General features: G+C 48.2%; 1 protein-coding gene across 3 annotated transcripts in view; it reads right to left on the bottom strand.

Moving 5' to 3' along the window:
* The window catches only part of RNF130 (ring finger protein 130), a 798,965-nt gene that overhangs the window by 579,319 nt on the left and 194,049 nt on the right, over nucleotides 1-25,597 (bottom strand). For 2 of the 3 annotated variants that reach the window (XM_085617744.1, XM_085617745.1), the window contains exon 2: nucleotides 4,367-4,558. In XM_085617744.1, the coding sequence (XP_085473870.1) occupies nucleotides 4,367-4,558 (192 nt within the window). The remainder of the gene's footprint in view (nucleotides 1-4,366; nucleotides 4,559-25,597) is intronic. The other variant, XM_085617746.1, reaches the window with a different exon arrangement.

The following is a 25,597-nucleotide window of genomic DNA, read 5'->3' as shown; positions in this document are numbered from 1 at the left end:
AAGGCGGGTGTTATGTATCTAGGGGACCAGTTTCTTAACTCCTCAACAATGGTGAGGGGAGAGCACCGCTCTGCAATGAACACCCTCATATACCTTAGACTCCGGGCATTCTATAAAGAACACAACCTTTTCTTTCCATCAGAACCCCCTCCCTGCAAAGAACTGGATCTTCTTATCACTAATGCATCCAATAAGCACTTGGTCACTTCTCTATTTTGTACCATACAGGCCAAAGAGCCACTGGTCCAGCACACTGCCAGACTGAGGAGGGAAGTCACCCTGGGTGTTGAGCTTCCGGTCAAAGAAAGGGCATATTGTTGTGAACAAACTTGCAGGTTATCCCCAAATGGTAGGCTGCGCCTCATCCACTTCAAATACTTACATCAGTTATACCGCTCCCCCCCCGGGTATGGCCAAGTGCGAGGTTGAAGCTGACACCTGCGGCCGCAGATGTAGAGCTACTGCTGTGGATTGTTTCACTCTGAATGACACTGCTCACACATTAGTGAGTACTGGTCCGAGGTGTTTGAGCACTAGTGCTATGGAGCTCATCATATGTGTTTCGAGGCGTTCAGAGAACAGTAACACAAAATACCATGATAAAAAACAAAGACATAAAATAATGTGTAGGAGTTGGAAAATGTTTAGAATTTTTCTTAAGGCAACTGAAAGCTTCTAGGTCATATACAAGTTTGTTCAGGCAGTAGGAAAAAGTGTAATGTGTTTTGCATTTCATCAAAAGTAGAAAACATTCAAAAAGTAATTCAACCCTATTAAAAAATGCTGACAAAACAGCCTCGCCTGTTGAAACAGGCGCCGGCTAAACAGCCATTTTATTGACCAACCCCAATCATGGTTTTCAATAAAAACAGATTCATCGAAACAACATTCTTAAGATAAATCAAAATCAGTATAACATATCAAACACGTGGAAAATTAAAACTGCGTAAAGTCTTTTGGAAAACAGAGTTGCTAAATTGAAAAATCAACTGAAACTTTGAAAACTGTCAATAGGGAAAACGAGCAGGATGGTAGAATGAGGGAATTAATACACTATGTCTGATAGTGACAACAAGATTAAAAAACCAGACAACGTTATTTCTGCAACTATGGCAAATAGATAACATGATTGCTTACTGAATTTCCCTCAAACCGGAAAGTTGAACTGTCGCAGTTGTAAATATTAATGGTGCGAGGACCTGCATACACAAGACGCCTCTCTTTTTGCTTCTCCTCCACTGGCTGGCTTCCTAAACGGAGGCCAGACATTGGAGGAGAGAGCCGTCCCTCCAAATAGGCTCCGTCTTTTTCAGATTCGGGGGCGTGTTCCGTGCTGTTCTTTCCACTTTTTAGCCACGCCCCCGAATCTGAAACCGCCGCTGCGTTTCTCCGAGGCATTTCTGCTTCGCCTCGGAGAAAGGCGGTGGTGTTCAGGGCGATTCCCTCAACGACGATTCCCTCAAGCACGTAAGACTTGTTTAAATTAACTCTTCATCCATCTGTTTTCACTTTCCTTATTCGTCCTGTGCTGGAAATCACTGATGTAAATGCCGTATCTTCATAGAGTGGCTTCAGAGAATTATGTTCCTGGGTGGAAGGCAGGCTCCCACAGGGCTTATTATGATATCCGTCTATCAAGCTCTGTCTTTCAGTCTCACTAATCGTGTTTTTAATACTATAAACATAATTACTTTACATATATTACCAGTGATATCCTTTGCCTCGCGCTACGTAGCCCTGCTGTTATGTGGAATGTGCTTTATACCTGTGTTATGCGGTATATCACAGCTGTATGGCCATGCAGCATGGCAGTATGTGGGGCTCCACCAATCAAGAGGGAGATAACATGCCCCCACCCATTTCAGAGCAACGCACAGCGGATTGGTGGAATTTAAGGTGTTAACACAATAACACATGGGCCACTTGCGAATATATGCTGATGCGATTTGTGAAAGTTCACAAGAGCATTCTCTTTGAGCCCCAAAACATACAGCTTAATTTCCCAGCCTAGCTTTCTGAAATGTTTCCTTTCCTATGTCCTTTCGTTTTCACTGCTTAAGGGTTTGGAAATATGCTCTGTTCCGGAACTCTGAAAGAAGCGTGCAACAAATGATACATCAAATATGTATACCACCTGTTGTAATTTCCGTGAACCGCTTTGTAGAAAGATGCTGAATTTCTAAAGTAAACGCAGACGCTGCTGTTACAGAGCCCCCTCATTCTGGTGGTAGCGGCTGCCAGTCTAAAGGACAGTCCTGGCTGGGGGTTGTCAGTGTGTGAGTGTAAGTGCACGTTTACACGCCCAACAGCCCACCTCCTCATTACACGCCTGTTACCTGTAATCACAGGGTTCTACCCTGACGCCAGTCTGTCATCACCAGGCCCCGAAGGGACAGCTGCAGAAGAGTCTGTCTCCAGCTCGGCTGTTCTTTCAGGGCTGGACATATAAGCGTCTCAGGTGAGGCTGGAAGGAGTGCACTGACTGGAGCTCACCTTTAGAACGGCACCGACCTCTGAGCTCCCAGGACGGCGGGCCTGTAGGTACGGTAATCACTTTAGCCCGTAGGCTTTGGACTTGTTCCTCCAAACACTAAACGTTTTCTTTCAGAATGGCTTTTATGGTTCAAAAAAACAGTTTGAAACCAAGAAAGCCATTTCCTTTTTAATTGAAAAGTGCATACGCTTATCGAGCGTCTTCTTTCCTCTCTTATAAAGTGAACATGTTTTCACCAATTGGAGGATGGCTCCAATAGTAGTCCTTTCTGTCTTTGTCACGAATTCCCTTCATTAGGGCCACCCATGAACTTTCAATAAAAAAATGTTCTTCACTTTTTGTGGGAGGAGATGCTTAATTTAAAGTTCCCCTTTCATCCATACCATGTTGAAGGATGTGTGGTGGTTTAGGTGAAATGGGGCGTGGCATGGGCACCGAAGTGAGTTTTTTCCAATTCCAGCTCATAATGTTTGATCTCTGTGGATTGACTGACAGGTTAATTGCAGGAGGTTCAACCCCCAGCAAAGGGGCATTTGAAGATCGGGAGTATTTATTTCCTTGCTAATGCCCGCCATTTGCATAGCTCACCTCTTCATCTGCAGACAAAGGTAGACGCCCCCTCTAAGCCACTGTGTCCCCCTCTCCCACCCACTTACCCAGTGCTGTTTGGGACTCTTGTTTAACATGTCAATCCGGCCAAAACGTCTAACTCCTCCGAACAGGCTGACGGGGCTGCCTCCTTCCCCTCCTGGGACGTTTAGTTAGCTATAATTTCTACAGATCCAGGTTTTTTTTTTTTATTTCCTGCAGTTTTCTATAGCAAGGACTCGATCCGAAGGCATAGGGAGCGCTTAACATGAGCACCAGTTACACTACACAAGGAGACACTCATTTTTGATAAGCAAGAAGAGATTAGTGATTTGCCCACAATCACAGGGTGTGTATGTGCTTTCCAGTATGGAGCAGCTTTGCTCATTCATTTGCTGGTCGCTGAAGTAAAACGCCTGAAGGCGTATTCTCTCACTCGTGACTTCTTCAGAGCGCTGCCGTGACAGAGTGTTATCTATTTCGGTCTCACTCTGGTGCATGTACCTTTCTCTCTATCTCACTACATCACAACATCACTCTATGCTTATATATCACTACCTCACAACATCCCTCTCCCTCACTTCCTCACTCTCTATCTACCTCACTCTCTATCTCACTACCTCACTCTCTATCTACCTCACTCTCTCTCACTACCTCACTCTCTATTTCAATACCTCACTCTCTCTCTCTATCTCACTACCTCACTCTCTCTCTGCTAATGCAATAGGTATCACATATGCCAAAAAAAAGCTAATGCCAATAGAAATGACAATGCCATTTATTTAGGGATACAAAAATGATAAAAAAAATAATGAGCAATACCAATAGCTCTACCTATAATATTGCCGAGACCATTGCATTGTAAATGCTTGTTCCTTTTGTAACATATCGTCAGCTACCACTTGTATTCTGTTTGCTCTTGATACTTGCACAATTGTCACTATTGCCTCATGTAACGTAACGTTTGCTTTTATAACATGCTCACTTGTAATTTTTCTCCTCATGTATCATCAATGCACCTATTGTGAAGCGCTCTGACACCTTCGGGTAAAGTCCACGCTATATAAAAACGCATTAAATAAATAAAATACAGTTTTGACCATAATTCAGCATTTTCGGAAAAGAGCATTCTCTTTCCACAAAATATTCAGACTTCATACACGTGCCAATACAGCAACTGGAAAAAAACAGTATCCCATCTCTAGAAAAATATCATCCCACTCCATGGGAGCATTCTTATAGACAACATGATCCAAGAATAGAGTGCCCCATGCGTAGCTTTACCTTGGTGGGTCATGGTTACGGCCTCGTCTTTTGTGACGTTATCGTAGATGACCACAGCTGTGGCATTGTGGGAAGCTGCTCGCAGGATCTTCTCTTTAAAGGTGCAGTTTCCACGCTGCAATAATGCAATCCAGAGTTTTGTGTTCGGTGGCACATGGAAGCGTGTTTGTGGGTCACAGCCCAACCGATCTGCTGCCAAGAAAAGAAAACATGTTAAATCAATTTTTAATCACGAATAGTTTATTTGTTAATGCATATTCAAAGATAAAGCAACAACCGGTACCAGATCCCTGCAGAAAAAGCCTCCCCTGTATTCCCATTGAAAACTGACCTTGACTTAAAGCTCCCAATTGTGGCCTCTCCTTTTCTTTCCAATGATCCTCTACTTACTTTGCCTCTTCTGAGTCAGCTGACTCTAAGTCACTTGCATGTTTGTCTTAGTCCCTATTACAGTATATCTGCAAATTGTCCACACCTCATTATAAAGATCACAACCTATCCTTTAAAAGCCATACTCCTACAACTTTAATATTGACTAATTTCCAGTTGCTCTTCTATTAATACCGCCAACCATTTGCATTAATTCACAAACCCCCTCTCCTACTTAAGATCGCACATAACTCCTATTAATTCAATCTACTGCATAGAAACTGGAGTAAATGCATGGCATGGTTTCCTTAAGAACACAACAATAATCTTAATAATCAACAATAACCAGTGGAAAAAAAACTTTAGTCCAGTGCAGGGGTACTCACAAACTTTCTCTCGGGGGCCAAATTTACAGTGTGGTTTGTGGCCGAGGGCCGCACCTGTGGGGGCGGGGTCAGTGGTGGAGGGGGCGGGGCTAGAGCAACTAAAAAAAACTGACCATGAGGTTGAACACAGACCCCTGCAGCGGACGCATTCGTCCACTGAGCCACCAGACCCAGCATACACACACACACATATGTATACAGTTCATTGGGGATTTGTCCATCAGAAGAACCGCACTTGAACACAAGCTGCTTTTCCCCACAAGCTTTTATTAGGTATGGTTCGTCGCGCTTGCCTATAATTATTCACACCTGACTGAGCCCGACGCGTTTCGATGACTCTCTTCCTCAGAGGCTCACACAGTCAGTAGTATGCGAATGTAAGTTCCCCGAGTCCTTGTTTGGCAGTATATCGTACGCAACGTGCTGTCTCATATAGAGCAGCCCATTTGGTCATACGACATACTGCCAAACAGGGACTCTCTCTCTCCCGGTCTCACTCTCTCTCTCCCGGTATCCCTCTCTCTCTCTGTCTCCCTCTGTCTGTGTCCCTTTGTCTCTCTCCCTCTCTGTCTCCCTCCCTCCCTGTCTCACTCCCTCACTCTCTGTCTCCCTCTCTGTTTCCCCCTCTCTCTGTCTCCCCCTCTCTCTGTCTCCCCCTCCCTCTGTCTCCCCCTCCCTCTGTCTCCCTCCCTTTGTCTCCCTCTGTCTCCCTCCATCTCCCTCTGTCTCCCTCCATCTCCCTCTGTCTCCCTCCCTTTGTCTCCCTCTCTCTCTCTCCCTGTTTCCCTCTCTCTCTCCCTGTTTCCCTCTCTCCCTCTCTCTCTCCCTGTCTCCCTCTCTCTCTCCCTGTCTCCCTCTCTCTCTCCCTGTCTCCCTCTCTGTCTCCCTGTCTCCCTCTTTCTGTCACCCTGTCTCCCTCTGTGTCCCTCTGTCTCCCTCCCCCTCTCTCTCCCTCCCTCTCTCCCTCCCTCTGTCTCCCTCCCTCTCGGTCTCTCTCTCTCTCTGTCTCCCTCCCTCTCGCTGTCTCCCTCCCTCTCGCTGTCTCCCTCCCTCTCGCTGTCTCCCTCCCTCTCGCTGTCTCCCTCCCTCTCGCTGTCTCCCTCCCTCTCGCTGTCTCCCTCCCTCTCGCTGTCTCCCTCCCTCTCGCTGTCTCCCTCCCTCTCGCTGTCTCCCTCCCTCTCGCTGTCTCCCTCCCTCTCGCTGTGTGGCAGCTCGGGATGAGACAGCTTCCCGGGCTTGGGTGGGTTTGGGGAGGCCGCATTGTGAGGCCGCAGGTAGGGCAGCACCAGCGATGCTAGCCTGTTCGCCACAGAGGGGTAGGAGCAAATCGAGGCTCGTGGGCCCTGGTGAGAGGCATAAGAGATGCCTACGGTGGTGTGCGGCCCGCAGAGGAGAGACTGCTGAAAAAGCAGGTCCTTGCGCTGCTGTTCACTCGTCTTATCTCCCATCGAGTTTTAAGGGCAGAGGATCTGCGAGAGGTTGCTTGGGTAACACAGGCCATCAGGCGCGCAACACCCATTGGACTCAAAGGGCTTCAGCCCCCCCCCCCCCCCGTCGCGTGTGGCAGCCGGGATGAGACAGCCTCGCTGCGCACACACAGCCGCACCCGAGCACTTCACAGGTCTTTAAAAGACCATTTGCATGTTAATGAGGCCTCGCTGTTTCACCCCTTCTAAGAGGCCCTGCAGCACCACTCTGCCTATTGCTTAAAGATTCAGCCCCCCCCCCCTCCCCCGAAATCAGCTCCACTCTGCCTAAAGCTTAAAGATTCACCCCCCCCCCCTCCCCCCGCCGCCGAAATTTAGCTCTAGTTGCGCCTCTGCTTGCGAGGCACTGGTTTTGCGGATGCTTCTTTACCCAGTGAATGCGGCCCCCGAGGAATAACAACAGGCGGAATTGCAGTTGATTGCCAACTGTCTGTTGTTTTACTCGAGGGCCGCATGGAAAGGGCTGGCGGGCCGCAACTGGCCCGCGGGCCGTACTTTGAGTACCGCTGGTCCAGTGCAATAAGCACCCAACACCAACTGACTTTATTTAGTCCACCACTGCAGGTCCCGACAAGCGATATTCTATGACTGTTTCTTGGTATCTCCCAATGACAATCAGATATGGAATTACATTAATAAAGTCTATCCCAGCAGCTCTCTCTACCAATTCTGGTCCAACTTATGCCTGCTCTGGACCATAAACGTTAAGAAAAATATCTCTGAACGGATAACCCAGTGATGTAAACTATATTTAAATGAAATTCTGTGCACACATTTAATCAGAAAGACAATCCAACTTCATCAAAATTAAGTGTGCTACTCTTGAGCACCTACTAACTGGACGGAGGATGCATAGTGCTGATCCGGCAAACTACAATGCTGAAGTGAGTCACACTGTGCACAGCTATTTGAACGCGTAATGCATTTGGTCATAGTTGGGTAAATTGATGGGTACACTGAGGCACCCAGGAGGTATGTTTCTACAATATCAGGTGCTTTAGAAATGATATTAATATATCAGCCTCCTGATAAGAGTATTCAACACTGGATTGGGGCACTGGTGAAAAACGGATAATACAACTGATCTAAAGTATACTCTTACATTTATTTGAACATAAGAATCACATTGGTCGTCTCATTGAGAAATTCACTCAAGATGGATTTAATGTATTAAGCTTCTGGATAGGAGTGCACCCTTTGAGACACTACAAGGCTGCAGCGTGCCAGATCAAACCAATGAAGTAACAAGCTATGAAGACTAGGAGCTTAAAAATGCCATAAAGGGACCTGCAGAGATGCTCAAAACTGTCAGTTTATTTTAAACCATCGACTGCATGCCTCCATATCACTTTTTCATACACTGCACTGCTAAACTCTGCATCCCACAACACGATAACTGCACATCTGTGGTCATCGTGCAGTGGTCATCAGGTATGATATGGAAACAATTCCCACACAGGATCAAAACAAAGTCAACCAATTTCCAACCACACACCGCATGCTACCCAAGTAGGCAAGCATTTCATCATCCCACATAGGGATAGTAAGTACTGCATAAATGTTTCAATAACATGCAATTCAATGCCAGTGGCCCCTGCAGGTGGCATTCACGTGCTCTTTGTTTGGCTTACGAGCTCCACCGTATAGTTCCCAGTACACGGAAACCGCAAGTCAAGCAGTCAACTGCAAACGGATTCCTGTTTTGCAAACAAAACTGCTCAGCAACAGAACATTGCTTTACAAACGCGGTCAGAATTGCAGCTGCTACGGTATCTAAAAAACGTTGACGCTTAAGGTGTACGGTTTCTCTGAAAGGGATGATCAGAAGATACCATTTCCAGCTAGCCATCAGGAAATGCAATGTACCAGACTCGAGTAGCCCCTGAGGAATGACAACACTGGTAACAGACCACCTTTGGGTGTTTTATTTTCCTTTTTTTTTATGATGCAAACACAAGGAAACCCTAATTTCAAGGTGCAGGAAATAAACAGAATAAAAAAACTGCAAACGTACAACATATAAAATGTACCAAAATACCAGTTAGAAAACAAAACAACACTAAGATCGATAACCCAGTGTAAGGGATAACCACTAAGACTAAGTAGCTGCTGTTGAAGGATTTTTTTTAAGCTTGTCCGATCTTATTCCATTCTGAAGTCTGAGTCATTCCACATTTTGGTCCCGCTTTCAGCATTTTCCTCCTAATCTGTTGTGGTGCCATGTGGGAGTACAGTTTTGGCTTTTAAGTGGAGAGAAATCTAGTTAGTTAAAAGAACAAGGTCCGTGACTTATTTGTGCACTTTTTTAGGTCTGTGTTTTGACAGCACACTGCCACAAAGCCATGTTGCCAACAATAGATACATGGGGCCACCCCTTTCAACTATTGGCTTTCTCCAATCAGCCGATTTCAGCCGATGGCTTGATACTGTGTCAATCATAATTTGGCTCAACCGAGATGAGTATTCATCTCTTGTTGAATTCTATTGGTTGTTGTTGCATATTCTTTCCCCTCCACTCTAGTGCTTGAATTGAGCTGCACGAGGGGCTACTTTTTAATTACAGCCCTCTCACCTGTGCATCTCACTTTAAAGTGCTGATGTTCCACGTGTTAGCATATTAAACTCAGACCTACTGGTTTTGCCAATGCGTATGATTAACTGCTTTGCTGTCCATATTAGACTGAGGGTGTTGTATTGGTTTTTATTTTCAATTGCCATTTATCGAAGCTCTATTCTCCTTTCTGGCATACGACTGTGGTTTTTCAGACATAGCTTTCTTTATCTAAGGAAAATGGTTCACCCGCACATACTCGCACATCCTAAGATGTCCCATTTGCCACAGGGTACACAAACGGTCATGTGGACCGTGCACATAAGAAGGAAGGAGGCCTTGCTGTCATTCATAAGTACTCCAGGTGCTGCACTCCTTGGCAAGTAAAGGACACTCCTCTCCAAGGAGCTGCTGACATGTCATTTAAACTCTCTGTAACTCAGATCACAACCTTCCATGTCATCTACAGGCCTTAAGGGCAGAACTAGGACTTCAGTGAAGAATTCTCAGATCTCCTTGCTTTCTCATCCACCTGACATACCCACCCCACCATCTTAGGTGTCCTCAACCACCCAAGCTCAGAAATTCAAGAGACACCCTCTGCAACCTTATTGACATACTCAGCGTGATGCAAATTTCACACAGTCAACACACTTCAAAGGCCACATCCTTGGTGTTTTCTTCTTACTATCACCAACAATCTTATGCAAACAAAGCATAAGCTTGGGATGGGCCAATTACTTTGTCAACCCTATGTTCTTGCTCAGCGCCCTACCAACAAACCAAGGTCAAACCAAAACAGAAGAAAAAATCTTCAAATCCTTCAAAGACGTCTCCATAGACAACCTAATGCCTGAACTCATATCTCACCCTTTCAACTCCACATCTGAAAACTGAGCCCTTCTAATCAACTTCACTTATTTTTACTCTAAACAACCTGTTGATGATAAACAATTCTTCCGAAAAAAGGAAACAAAATGAAAGCAAAACGGAACTCCTTATGACATCTTGATACTCAAGGCCCTCCTCGCAAAGTTCAGACAGTTCATCACATCAGCCAAAGCAAAGTACTATACCAACACCATCAATGAAGCCATCAACCGAAGCTGACCATGTTTTAAGACAATCAAGCACTACTTTAACCGCCTGCCGACCTGCCTATACCTCACTCCACATTAAAGTGCAAAGCTGATCACGCTGCAGCATAGAGTCTGCTACCTCACATATCGTACACAATGCCCTCCTGACCAAATATGAAGCTGACCCCTGCCTCTTGATATTGCTGAATCTTACAGCTGCCTTTGACGCTGTCAACCACCCCATCCTGATCTTGTATCTTCCAACCGGCACAAGTTTGTGTATGTTGGAACCTATTGGTCCCAAAAGCTCTCAATCATCTACGGAGTCTCCTAGGGGTCCATACTGTCCTCTGTTGCTCTTCCATATACATGGTGGCTTGGTGTTCTACTACTAGTTAACGGCATTAAGATTCAGGTCAGCTGCCATTACCTGAGGACGCGGACAGCGCGAGTTCTTCACTGCCAGCGAACCCCCACCCACTTTCAGCTGCCGCACACGCCCGGCTCCTGCCGGAAAGGAGCCCTTAGGCGCTCGAGCTCTTGGGGAACCTTCTGATGCCTCCCGGATCAACGGGACGGATTTGGCAAGCGGAGGGCGAGAACTCCGCTGGAGCCCAGAGCAAACCAAGATGACGGCCCGCTTTGTTAGTGGTGGCCGTGCTGCAATCTACTTCAGCCCGGGTGCCCCTAGCCGCCAAAAGGTAGGGGGTACATGCTAAAGGGAAGAGAAAAACTGTTTGTTCTGGTTGAACGCCTGCACCACTTTGATTCCAGAGCTTATGTAGCCAGGGCATACACTGAGTGAGATAAATCGGGAAGAATGCTTGTGTGCCTCTTACGGGAAGAGGGCCATGGGCATACCATTCGCCAGGTGCGGGACGCTTCAGGACAGGATGTCTTTATACAGGCGGGGATTAACACAGCATTTCTCCAATACTATTGAGATTTGTACTGGGCTGGGAGTGGAGGTAATGAGGCTGATATGTTACATTTACATAGTAGACTCCGCAACAGTGACCATCGATTCCACAGTGGCAGATCAATTGGTTGCGAACGTTACAGAGCAGAAAGTATGGGGCATGATTAAGGAAATGACGAGAGGGACGGTACCTTCGCTGGATGGGCTGTCGATATAGAATTCTACACAGCATATGCCTCAGACCTTGTCCCTCGATTTGTAGCCTTCTTTAATGACATCCCGAAGTGGGGTGTGCTTTCGTCCTCACTATGTGAGGCCGCTATTGTACCTCTTCCAAAGAAAGATAAGGACCAGCTCCTCCTGGACTCCTATCATTCCCCTCTCAATGCGCAATACTGATTATAAGATTCTGAACAAGTACTGGCAACCCATCTACTCCCCAAATGTGCACAATGGTTCACCCGGACCAGACTGGCTTCATCCCCACGTGAAGCACCATGCCCAATATCCATTAATTTGTCCTGGTCTTGAACAAGTGAGAGTGCTTGCCGGCCACTGCACTGGCCATATCAGTGGATATTGGGAAAGCAGTTTGTGAAATTGCAACCTTGTTCAGCAAGGGTTCTGAATTGAAGGACTTTAAATGGATGAAGCTCATATACATTAACCCATTGGCTAGGATTGCACTGGCTCGCTGATCTCGGAGGCTTTCGGGGTGGAATGGGGAACCAGACATGGATGCCCCTTGCCACCACTGTTAATCGCTTTGGCCATGTAGCCCTTTGCTCACACGGTCAGAATGGGACTGACTATCGGAGTCTGTTCCTCGCTTCTGATTGTACGCATCTCTCCTTATAAGCGGATGCGATGCTGCTATGTTTGAAGGGGAAGGGGGAGGGAGACACTGATTTGGAGGGAGCTGTGACTGCATGGACGGACTTTGGCTGCCATTCGGATCTGGAAGTCAACTGGGACAGGTCCTGTGGCTACCCCCTCCGGAGTAATATTATGGGGCCGACACATCCCAACTGCCCCGACACTGCAATGGGAATAGTACACTATCCGATATTTTGGGGTAGCCATTTATCGCTCGAAAGACTAACTGTACGCAGGAAATTACAGCCGCGCAATCGCCAGCTTGCATGCTCTGTGAACACATTACCGCTGTCAGTGAGTGGCCAGGTAGCGGTCTCGAAAATGACCGCCTCCTTTACTTGTTCACTGCCCTCCCGTTGGAGCTGCCCTGGAAGATCTTTTGGAAACTTGATGGTTTACTACTAATGTTGTACTGGGGTGCTTTGCGCCCCCATGTGATCACTTTGGAAGTTGCGCTTATCGGTGACAGAGGACGGCCAAGCGGCTCCTAATCTTGAGCATTATTACCAGTCAGCTCAACTGCAGTGGGTGGCTCTGTGGAGATCATATCTGTGGGATGGCACATGTGAGGTTGGCTTGTCATCCAAAGAATTGTTGATTAGTGTTTTGATGAGACCGACACCTGCTGCTACTAGGGTGCGGAATATTAATGTTTTGATAAGAACGGCAAGCTTTGTTTGGGCTAAGGCACTCAAAAGGACACACACCACAACACCATAGATGTGTGAGCTTCTACTGTTGGTTGCCCAGTGCTGGGAGAGACCGGGAGATGGTTGGGGCGCCACAGGTGGATATCGGCTGGGGTCACTGTTTTGGGCGATTTCTTTGTGGGGGTGAATTATGTCAATTTTCGGGACTCCAGGAGACTTATGACCTCCCCGTGGGGCATTTCTTATTCCATGGTGCCTTGGTCCACGGGATACATGAATGGTGAGAGTCAAAGAGTTGCAGAACCACCGTAACATGAATGCTTACGTCATCTCTTCCTTCTCACGGTCCAGACTAAGGTGGTCACGCTACTTTATAGGGCTCTCCTGAAAGGAGTACGACCGGACTTGATACAACTTGGTTCGTGCTGAGAGGAAGACTTGGGGACACCATTGCCTGACTCAGCTTGGAAGAGGGTGCTGGAGTTCAACCCTTGGGTGTCTAGAAATGCTTGTTTCAAGCTCATTAGATTTTACTATTCGCACCAGGCTAATACAGGCTATGTTTTCAGCCGCAACCTCGGACTGCCCTAGATGCTATGAGGAGGGTGCAAGCTTTTTTCACATGGGGTAGGACTGTCTACTTTTGCTCCCATATTGGACACTGTCCTTCAGGTGGTTTAGAGGGCTACTGACAGGAACTTCATGCTCAGCTCCCAGTTGTGCATACTGGGCCTCCACGAGCATGGTGCAGCTATGAAAGTAATAGCAGAGATGCAGCCCAGGCATTGATTCTCGCTCGCAGATAAATAACCATGAGTTGGAAATTTGCTCGCGGTCCAGACGTATATAGATGACGGCTAGAACTGATAGCGAGAAAAGAAGCAATTCGAAGAAAGGTGGCTAGGGGAGTTTGGAGGGTACAGATTCTGCCTGCATGGGATGCCATTTTCTGACTTGTCCTCAACTGGCCCACAGGGGTCACATCGTGGAGGATGAGCCTCACTCAAGTATCCCCTTGCCTACTGCCACGCAACGGGGAACGATACCCACTATAATGTACCCCTGCCTAGGTGTGATTGGCTTGTGCTTCTGAATGAGTATGTACTTGGTGCAGGATGAGTGGGCTCGCGGCTGCATCAGATGGAATGCAAATCCTTGGCCCAACTAATGTAGGGGGAGCATGCCCGCGGGGACCGCACCACCTGTTCCTCCCCTTTGTATAGCGCACAGCTGCCCCAGCAAAGGGGCGTCCCTGCGCTCCTTGAACAAGAAACCGGCACACAAACAACCCAGTGAACAGGCCATGACAGTGCTAAGCATCCAGGGAAAAAAGGAAGGTCTTGACGGCCTTCCTAAAGATCAAAAGTTCATCGATGGCGCGGATATGGGCAGGAAGTGAGTTCCAGAGCTTGGCAGCGAGCACACTAAAAGAGCGGCCCCCGGCCCTAACCCTTTTAAAGCGAGGAACTGTAACCAGATGAAACCCTGAAGATCTTAGAGGCCGCGATGGTACATACGGTGAAATAAGATGTTCCAAAATCTGAGGGGAAGAGTGCTTCAGGATTTTAAACGAAAGGCAGAGAGACTTAAACTTATTCCTCTGAGAGACAGGGAGCCAGTGAAGTCCATAGATAGATTTTTTGGCCGAACAGAATTTCGGCAGGCCAACCAGGACCCTGGCGGCAGCGTTTTGAATGCGTTGGAGTCTACAAAGTTCGGCCTGATTAGCTCCAAGCAGAAGGGAATTCGCATAGTCCAACCGAGACAGAATAGTAGCTTGTACAATAAGCTGTCTGGTTGGGGCATCGAAAAATTTAAAAATAGGTCTAAGCCTACAAAGAATCCCGAAGCACACGGCAGCAATTTTCTTAGTATGAGAGACAAAACTAAGTTTGGAGTCTAGCCAGATGCCTAGGTTTTTTACCTCAGTAGCAGGAAGAGGGGTAGGGCCGAGCTCAGATGGCCACCAATGATCACCTCACAAATGGCTCTGTTTGCCAACAATAAGCACCTCAGTTTTTTTTGCATTCAGTTGCAAACAATTGTCTGTCATCCAACAGGCCACTGACCTGATTCCGTCACGAAACTTGGTGGCCTCTAGGTCGGACGCCCCACTTATTGCAACCGCCAGCTGCGTGTCGTCAGCATAAGACACCATGGTCAGATTACAGCGCTTGGCGACAGCAGCCAGCGGCTGCACATAGATATTGAAAAGTGTGGGGCTGAGAGCCGACCCCTGTGGAACACCCTGTGTGATAGAGTAAGGTCTAGACTGGAAGGGAGGGGTAGCAACCCTGAAAGTAAGGCCCGATAAGAACGATCGAAACCATTCAAGAGCCACGTGATCGACACCAACCTCAACCAAAAGCTGTAATAACATTGCGTGGGAGACGGTATCGAACGCGGCACTGAGATCTAAGAGCACTAAAGCCGCCGTTTGACCAGAGTCCAACAAAGTTCGCAGGTACTCAACCAAAGAAAGAAGTGCGGTCTCAGTGCTATGACCCAGACGAAAACCATTCTGAGAAGGATCTAGGATATTAGCAGAATGGAGATGGTTACATAAAATAGTATTAACATGGGCCTCGGTCAGTTTTGCCACCCAAGGAAGGAGGGAGATGGGACGATAGTTCTCAAATTTTAAAGGATCCAGAGCAGGTTTTTTTAGAATAGGCATCACCTGCGCTTGTTTCCAACTGTCTGGGACAGAGCCTGACATCAAAGATAAGTTGACAAGATCACATAATGGAGGAAAACAAAATGTCGCAGATTCTCTAAATTGGGCAGGTCGTAGAGGATCCATAGGAGAACCTGATTTGACTTTCACCGCGATTTTATTAAATTCCTCCATCGAAAGCTCAGGAAAAGAGCGCAAGGACATAGTTGTTTTCAGGCCGGAGTCAAGTTTCTCCTGAGATACAGATGAACCAGGGAAAGAACGGTAAATGGCCTCCACCTTTTCCACAAAAAAGGCTGCCAGGCCCTCCCAATGAGTGGCAGAGCAAATGTCGGCGACTGGGGCTCTACTGGCAGTAAGGTCCTTAAGCACCTTGAATATTAATTTAGTGGGATTGGTGCTAGTATTAATTTCATGAGAGAAATAGGCGGCACGGGCTTTACAGACCGCTCTATGATATGTTTTTATTCTGGCAAGATACAATAGTTTTTTATCAGACAAATATGACTTACGCCAGGCTCTTTCCACTTGTTTACAAGATTTCCTTAGGAGCCGAAGTGAGTCATCATACCAGGGACTAGGTCCGGTGCGGCGACGCTTACTCTCAATCATAGGGATCAAGCAGTCTAAGGCTCCGGTCAGCCATCTGCAGAAGAGATCATAGCCCGCCTCAGCATCGGTGAGAGGGCCCATGGGGTATAGACCAAGAAGCCGATGAAAATCAGCTAACTTAAGTTTTTTCCACGGGCATCTGAGGGACGCAGGCACGGCTGCTCTAAGAGGAGAGTCATCGATCCAAAGGTGCAATTCTATGAGATGATGATCAGTCCAGGCCATAGGCCTGGGGGGCAGCACTTTCACCATAGGTAAATTGGAGAAAATAGGGTCTAAAATGTGCCCACCAGTATGAGTGCAATGTTTAACCAGCTGGGGTAGCTGAAGAGCTTCCAAATCGGCAAGGATGCTACTTGTCGCAGGAGAATGAAAAGCATCAAAACGAAAGTTTAAATCACCAATAATGCTAAAGTTAGCAGCCCTTAGGGCAAAAGCGCTAACAGCTTCAGGAAGAGCAGATCTGAAAGCCGCATCCGGCCCTGGTGGCCGATAGATAAGTAGTCCGGAGAAGGTAAAGGGCGGACTAACAGCAATACGAAAATGGGAAAATGGGCACTTTCACAGCCAACTATATCCAAGGTCGTCCATAAACATGAGTAACAGGATTTGACAGCGGCCGCAATACCACCCCCTCGCGAGTTACGATTATGTGTATAAATCGCATACTCAGAGGGAAGGGCTAGGTTGACCGCAGCCAAGGCTTCCTCATGCAGCCATGTCTCTGACATGAAAAGAATGTCAGGACTTTCCTCCACGAGTAAAGTGTGAATGTCCAGATGATGTTTGATCTGAGATGACAAACTTTGAAATCATAAGGGGCTTGTAGATTTGCAGGCGGTGGAGCTGGACAGTCTGGGCACTCAGGGGGGGCTATCCTATGGCCAGAAATAAGAGCAGGAGATGTAAGCCCAAAGACACACTCCTGGCACTGGAAAGGGCCAGAAAGAGGGTGTACCTGTACCGGAGTACAACGCGAAAATTTGCGAAGACTAAACAGCTCCGTTAGAGAAAACATTTGCATTAACCAGTCCAGTCACAGCACCACTTTAAAGGGCTCTAGGGCCCAACTCGATCCCTGACTCGGCGCGGATGAGCGCAGACGGGCAGGACTCTGGCACGACTCAGGCGCAGGGAAGGCGCTCCCGCTGCGCGTCACCGCTGCGCACTTGAAGGGCTGGCTTAAATAGGGTGGCAGCGTAAAGGCAGCACCGCTGGGACGCTAAAGATGGCACCCAAAAAGCGTCACCGCAGCTCCCAGTCCAATATGTCCGCCAATTCACCCCGATTATCGAACCCCTAGGACAGGACCCGCTCTAACAGCGGTGAGACGACAGATTTAACGTGCAAGTAAGAGGGCAACCCCCAGCAATAAAAACAGGGGACAATAAGTAAAATATAAACAAAATACAAAACGCGGGAATTTTAAAATAAGTAGGCAAAGTGCACCTTCAACAGCGCTAGGCACGCGAGTTCTAATGCGCGCTAGTGAGCAGGATAACTTGTCAAGGCTGACCCCCTTGAAAGACCGCCTTAAATAGGGTGGCAGCGTAAAGACAGCACCGCTAGGACGCTAAAGATGGTGCCCAAAAAGCGTAACCGCAGCTCCCAGTCCAATATGTCCGCCAATTCACCCCGATTATCGAACCCCTAGGACAGGACCCGCTCTAACAGCGGTGAGACGACAGATTTAACGTGCAAGTAATAGGGCAACCCCCCAGCAATAAAAACAGGGGACAATAAGTAAAATATAAACAAAATGCAAAACGCGGGAATTTTAAAATAACAAGTAGGCAAAGTGCGCCTTCAACAGCGCTAGGCACTTGAGTTCTAATGCGCGCTAGTGAGCAGGATAACTTGTCAAGGCTGACCTCCTTGAAAGACCGCCTTAAATAGGGTGGCAGCGTAAAGGCAGCACCGCTAGGACGCTAAAGATGGCGCCCAAAAAGCGTCACCGCAGCTCCCAGTCCAATAGGTCCGCCAATTCACCCCGATTATCGAACCCCTAGGACAGGACCCGCTCTAACAGCGGTGAGACGACAGATTTAATGTGCAAGTAAGAGGGCAACCCCCCCAGCAATAAAAACAGGGGACAATAAGTAAAATATAAACAAAATACAAAACGCAGGAATTTTAAAATAACAAGTAGGCAAAGTGCGCCTTCAACAGCGCTAGGCACGCGAGTTCTAATGCGCGCTAGTGTTAGACTGGATGCTATTTGTTCTACTTATAGACATGTATATTGCTCATACTTTACCTTTTGCCCTCCGTCTCCCCTGCTTTGTGATCTGTTCTACTGGTTTAAAATGCTAATAAAAATATATAAATTTAAAAAAATGCATCAATATTCACCAATATGGTGGCGATACACAACTCTACTTGAAAGTCCCTTCTTCAGGCATTTAACACCTCAAATAATTCCTGTACATCATCTAGATATGGATGTCCAGTACCTACCTGAAACTCAAATCAAACAAACCATAGCTTGTGTAATTTACTAACAACAACCAAAAAACAGTACAGGCCTGGCTTGATGACATGAACCTGGACAGCTTGGAATCCCAACTTTCAATCAATGTCAAGCCACTTAGATTCAACCTGGATGTCAACATTATCCTCAAGCAACATCTGTACCAGGGGTGTTGCTTGGTCATTAAGACTGGAGGTGTGGGAGCTTCAGATTTTCCAACAATCACACTGGCATAAAATGTTTAAATATATTATAGGACATGCAGGGTGCATGAGAGAGGCCTAAGGGACAGTTGAAAGGGAAAGGAATGCTACTTGGTAGGAGTACTTTGAGCGAGATCACAATATTTTGTAAAAATAACCAATTTTTTTAGGTCTTTCAAAACAGTGAGGGAGAGTGTGTGTGCGTTTTAGGTTGAGTCTGGGCAGCACATGCGCTGCTCTGCAAGGCATGCTGTATTGGAGTATGGATTTGAAGCCCCGCTTACTCTCCGCCCATATTTTTCATTTGCTTGTGTCATTGTCCTTCATACACTCTGGCCTCTGATTCATTAATAGGCTTGTTAGTACCTCCTTAGTCCCGCCTTGTGTTAATTTGCTACCTCCCATCAGGACTGGACCTTTTACCCTGCCCTTACTGTATAGCTTGCATTAGCCCTTAGCAAGAACTCTTTTCTTAATTAATGTAAACACCAGTGGTGGGACGCAAGCTTTAGCAATGGGGGCCCCTTTTTGTTTGTGTTTGCAGCACGCTATGCTCGCTTCCACATACACAACTGGACCACACCCACCACTTGAGGTACGGGCGCGTTTTTTATTTATTTTTACATTAAATCATGGCTTCTGTGCATTTTGTTTTTTAGTGCAGCTCATTTTTTATTTATTTTTTAACATAAAATCATGGCAGCCGCATGCCTTTCACCCGATCAGGATTTCACCCAAACCAAAATGTCAGCGCCATCGCTCCCAGCAACATCATAAAATAATAATGTGATGTTTTTTTACGATGGTGCTGGGAGCAATGCCATCAACTCTTTGCTTTGGGTGAAATCCCGGAGGTCAGCAGTGGGCATTAGCAGCGGCAGAGGGGGCTGGAAGAAGGAGCCGCGAGGCATGGACGGCGCCCGGGGGCAGAGGCAGCAGCAGAGCAGCAGCGTCAGCCAGGCCAGCTTCAGGGTTTCTGTGCTTCGCCAAACTTCGGTCTCGCATTTGTGAGAGTTTAAGCTATTTTATTTAAGTTTTAAAAACCAAAACATAAATAAAAGGCATTGTCATTTACAATGCCAATAGCTCAAACTCGCTTAAATGCGAGACCTATTGCATCCAACTCATTGTCGAAAAATACATGAATTAGGAGGAGTAACACAACTTGAACGATGCCACAACTTTTTCTTACCCAGAATTCCCTGCACAGATCAAGCATTGATCAAAAAAATAATTTCCCCACATTTTTGTGATATAAACACATTCTAGATCTTTCTAACAACACAACTCCGACCATCCAGTGTTCCCATACTTCTACCAATAAATACAGTCCCTCAAGTGTGGGTGGGTCTATTAGAACTAAAAGAAAAAGGTCAAATATGTGACTGTGTAGTCAAAACAGTGTCAAAGTGGTCATCATATGGTCCCAATTTTGGCATAGTTGTATCCTGTGCAAAAGAAACCATTGATGGACGGAATGCTGGACAATGCAAACATTCACCCCCAGGCACAAGGATCTGGGTTAAATCCATACTTTTTTTGCTCACTACACCACCCCAGTTTGGACCCAGCCATATGCAAATCAGTCTTGACCATGTTCCTTGTGGGAACAGTCCAGCCTGACCTGCCAAGCCAGGTCCTCCCTGGACTGGAAACAAGCATCCTAGGACCGGTTTTGGGGTTTCACCTCTCTTCAGTCAGGATAGCTTGATTCCAGTGGCATGGAGAGACCGGGACCCACGTCAGGGCATACCGGTCCCGCTCGAGGGTGACAAATGTAAAAACAACAGTTGATGGCCACAATGCAGAACAATGTCATACATTCACCCCAGTACAGAGATCTGGGCCTAAATCCACCGTTTCTTTGCTCACCATGCCATTCCAGTTTGAAGCCATATGCAAATCAGTCTTGATCCTGTGCCTCATGGGAGCAGGTCAGCCCGAACTGCGAAGACAGGTCCTCCCTGAACCGGAAACAAGCATCCTGGCACCGGTTTCAGGGCATCACCCTTCATCAGCCAGGCAAGCTTGAATTCAGTGGTGTAGAGAGCACGGGACCCACGTCTGGGCATACCCTTCCCAATTAGGGCAACATATGCAAAAGAAACAATTGATGGACGGAATGCTGGAAAATGCAAAAATTCACCTCCAGTCACTAGGATCTGGGCATCCAGCGAGGACCTGGCTTGGCAGTTCGTGCTGGACTGTTCCCATGAGGCACAGGGTCAAGACTGATTTGCATATGGCCAGGTCTAAAATGGGGTGGCATGGTGAGCAAACAAATGATAGATTTAACCCAGATCTCTTGACTTGCGGAGAATGTTTTGATTTGTTCTGCATTCCGTCCAACAATTATGTGTCTTATAGTTGTGTCCTGTGCAACAGGCCCACCCAAACATGCGGTGTACTGTTTATATCACAATAAGAGTGGGAATATTGGAATGCAGGTCTTTTGTCATCTGCCTGAACTTCTGGAGTTTTGTGGTGCAGAAACAAAATATTTTTTATTTTTTTTACCCATACTTGATGTTTGTATGGGATTCTTGCTAATAAACCGTGCCAGGATTCATGCAAGCCCCAACCTTATGGATTCCCTTGTATCTCTATCTGAAAAAAGCCCTAATACTGCAGACACTCCCCATTAAAGCACAAGTTATTTACCTTCGGTAACGATATATCTGTAAGAAACGTTAGTTATCGATTCCTTACCTTAGAATTACCCTCAGGCGTCAGACTGGATCCGGAAAGTTTTTTCGTCAGCACCTCTGCGTGTTGGAAGGTGGCGTCGGTCAGTTCCGCGTTCGTCGTCAGCGTCGCGGTAGCTACTAGACGCCGCCCTGGCACACTGATGTCAGTTCTGTACACGACATTCCGCACCAGAAACGCAGAGCCCTGCAAGACACTGACCATTGGTGCACAAAACTAGGGCCCTGAAAGGATGTCCTTAACCCTAGAAATTAGTTCGCAGACCGGGAGAATGGGTGGGGCGGTAAGGAATCTATAACTAATGTTTCTTACAGATATATCGTTACCGAAGGTAAGTAACTTGTGCATCTAAAAGAAACACGTTAGTTATAGATTCTTTACCTTAGAATAGATACCCCAGCAATACCAACCCCGGCGGTGGGTCTGCGTACCAAGATCACACCAGAAAGTCCTGGAGAACAGAACGGCCAAAGAAGCCGTCTCTTCGGACTTGGCTGTCCAGGCAGTAGTAATTGGTGAACGTGTGCAGCCATGCCCACGTGGCCGCCTGACGGATGTCATTTAGGGGCACTCCTCTTCCCAAGGCAGTAGTGGCTGCCGTCGCCCTGGTGGAGTGAGTGCGTAGCCCCACTGGAGGCTCCTTTTTGGCTAGAGTAGCAAGCCTTAATACACAACACGACCCATCGAGAAATGGTGCGTTTGTATACAGCCCGACCCTTCTTTGCACCCACGTAGCCAACAAAAAGTTGATCATCCACCTGGAACTGTTTTGTGTGATCCAGATAGAAGGAGAGTGCACATTTTGGGTCCAGATGATGAAGCCTCTTCTCTTCCTTTGAAGGATGCGGAGGCGGAAAGAAGGTGGGCAAAGTAATGGTCTGCCCGATGTGGAAGGCAGTGACCATCTTAAGAAGAAAGGATGGATGGGTCCGGAGAAAACACCTTGTCCGGATAAACAGACAAGAAAGGAGGTTTTGAGGAAAGAGCCTGGAGCTCACTCTATCTTCTAGCAGAAGTGATGGCCACCAGGAAAGCAGTCTTAAGAGTTAAGAGATGTAAGGGACAATTATGATGCAGCTCAAAGGGAGTGCACATCAAGAAAGTCAGTACAAGATTCAAGTCCCACTGAGGAATAACGAAAGGAATTGGAGGAAAAGATGAGTTAAGCCTTTCAAGAAATGGTTAACTACCAGGGACTTGAAAAGAGAAGGCTGATCTGGCAACCGAAGAAAGGCAGAGATGGCTGAAAGATAGCCCTTGATAGTGCCGAGAGCAGAGCCCTGCTGGGCTAAAGAGAGAAGGAACAAACTTACTTCAGAGAGAGGGGCAGAAAGGGGATCCACAGCCTTTGCTGTGCACCATGCCACAAATTTGTTCCACCTGCAGGCATATACTGTCTTAGTGGAGGGACGCCTGGCTGCCAAGATTACGTCACAGACTTCGGGAGGCAGGTCAAAAGAAGTCAACTGCCGCCGCTCAATCTCCACCCAAGGAGGTGGAGACTGGACAGGTTTGGGTGGAGGACCATTCCCTGCTGCTGCAACAGAAGATCCTCCCGAAGAGGCAGTCTGATCGGAGAATCGATGGCCATATTGAGCAGCACAGGATACCAGACTCTTCGTGCCCAATCCGGAGCCACAAGAATGACTTGGGCCCGGTCGCGCCTGATCATCTTCAGCACTCTGGGCAGAAGTGGTATAGGCGGAAAGACGTACAACAGACCGCAACTCCACTCGTGACGAAAAGCGTCGCTGAGCAAATGCCGCCTTGGAAATTCCAACACGCAGAATTGCTGACATTGCACGTTCTCTTCGGTGGCGAATAGATCTAACCAAGGCTCTCCCCAATGTTGAAAGAGACCTTACACCACCTCCGAGTGAAGACGCCATTCGTGATCCATCATGCACCTGTGGCTGAGTTCTTCCGCCCTGGCATTTAGAGAACTTGCCAGGTGTTGAACCACCAAGGAAATGCCTTGATGTTCCAGCCATGTTGCAATACCACATGGCGGTGGTGTTGTCGGTGAACACCTGCACCACTCTTCCCCGGACAGAGGGAAGGAATGCCTTCAGTGCGAGATGAATCCCCAGGAGCTCCAGGAGGTTGATGTGAAGCCCGGACTCAGCTGGAGACCAGAGGCCTCTGATCTCCGCCTCTCTCATGTGGCCGCCCCATCCCAGAAGGGAGGCATCCGTCACCACAGTGTGGTACAGATTCCCCTGATAATGCGCCCATTGGAACTTCAGGACCCACTGCAGGGCCCGCATATGCCACCTGGCATGATTGGTCAGCAGGATGCAGGAGGCCATGAGGCCCAGCAGCCTCAGGGTCATTCTGACCGAAACCCGGGACAAGAGCTGAAAGATCGGAATCATAGCCCGAATGTCCCTGACTCGCTGTTCGGGAGGATAGACCCCAAACTGTGCCGTGTCCAGAACCGCTCCGATGAAGAGGAGCTTCCGAGAAGGAATCAGGTGCGACTTCGGCACATTGATGGAGAACCCCAGCTGATGCAGGAGGTCGGCCGTAGTCTGGAGGTGGGAGACGACTGCCTGAGGCGAGCCCGCCTTCAACAGCCAGTCGTCGAGATAGTGGAAGACTAAAACCCCTGATCTGCGCAGATGAGCTGCGACCACCTCCATCACTTTCGTGAACACCCTAGGGGCGCTGGTAAGGCCAAAGGGGAGCATGGTAAACTGAAAATGCTTGTGGCCCACCCTGAACTGCAGGTAATACCGGTGGGCCGGCAGGACGGGGATGTGGAAATAATCATCCTGCAAGTCCAACGCTACCATCCAGTCTTGCAGGTTGAGAGCAGATAAGACTTGAGCAAGTGTCAAAATTTTGAACTTCTCCTTCCGGAGGAAGCGATTGACGTCTTTGAGATACAAGATAGGATGCAGGCCCTTGTCCTTCTTGGGAACCAGAAAGTAGTGGGAGTAGCAACCACAACCTACTTCTGGGACAGGAACGCGCTCGATGGCTCCCTTGGTCAAGAGAGCCGTAACTTAATACTGAAGGAGTGCCAGATAATCCTCCGACATGCGGTGGTAACGAGGTGGCATGGCTGGGGGGGGGGAGAGGAGGTTCGAAGGGGAGGGAGTAGCCACTTTGGACTATCTGCAAAATCCACCTGTCCGAAGTGATGGTGCGCCAGTGGGGGAGGTGATGGCGAATCCTGCCGCCCACTGGAGTTTGATGGGACTAGGAGGGTTTGGAGGCTGCTACGGAGGGGGGGGGGGATTGGTGGACTGGCCCGCTCGCTGGCTCCCTGAACCACGACGCTGGTTCCCACGTCCCCTGCCGCGCAAAGGTTGGGTAACTTGCTGCGGCTGTGGCCCTGGGTGGGACGTAGCGGGGCACCCCTTCCGTAGCCACGAAAGGGGCGAAAAGCAGACTGTGCCAGACGGGAGGAGAGGCTCAAGGACTTGGCCATGGACATCCCCTGAAAAGCCAGTGGACCTCATCCAGGCGTAGCGACGAAGCGCTCCCGACGTTGAAATAGTCCTGCCCAGAGAGTCGGCAGTGTCCAGCCCACAACGGATTGTAAACTTAGCTGCATCTCTACCGGCGGCCACAGCCTGGGAGAGTACAGCCCGGCTCTCCTCCGGACACTTGTGCCACCGTATCCCACACTGAGTGCGAATAACGGCACAAGAGACATGCGGTGTTTATTGACCGCAGTCCTAAGCTGGCGGAAGAGAACATTTTCTTTCCAAGATGGTCGAGCTTCTTGGATTCCCTTTCCGGTGGAGCGGTAGGGAAGGCGCTTTTGGAGGTGGAGGCTTGGACCACCAAGCTGTCTAGGGTGGGGTGTTGGTAGAGGAAAGTGGGGTCGCCCAGAGCTGGGCGGTGGCGTCGGGCGATCATCCTGTCCACGGGAGCCCCCGTGTTGGGCCTGGACCAGGTGCCCAAAAGGACGTCAGTGAGGGCCTGATTAAACGGAAGCAGGGGCTCCGAAGCTCGCCGCCGGTTGAAGCACCTCAGTCAGGAGGTTAGTCCTGACCGCCACCATAGGAAGCTCGAGGTTGAGAGCCTCGGCAGCCCTACGCAACACCACAGCGTATGACGCTCCCTCCTCCGTAGCCACGGTAGGAGGAGACAACATGCCAAGGTCGGGTGAAGTGTCAAGACCACTGGCTTCCCCCAGTTTCTCTCTCCAGTCCTGTTCAGACCCTAGCTGGTCAGTTAAAGGGTCACCTGACCCCTCCCAATCCTCCTCATCTTCCTCTGGTTGCCACTGTGG

The sequence above is a fragment of the Triturus cristatus genome, chromosome 7 (genome assembly GCF_964204655.1).
Source record: "Triturus cristatus chromosome 7, aTriCri1.1, whole genome shotgun sequence".
In the NCBI taxonomy this organism is placed as follows: domain Eukaryota; kingdom Metazoa; phylum Chordata; class Amphibia; order Caudata; family Salamandridae; genus Triturus; species Triturus cristatus.
The sequence above is the reverse complement of the archived record's forward strand: the minus strand, read 5'-3'. Positions and strand labels throughout refer to the sequence as shown.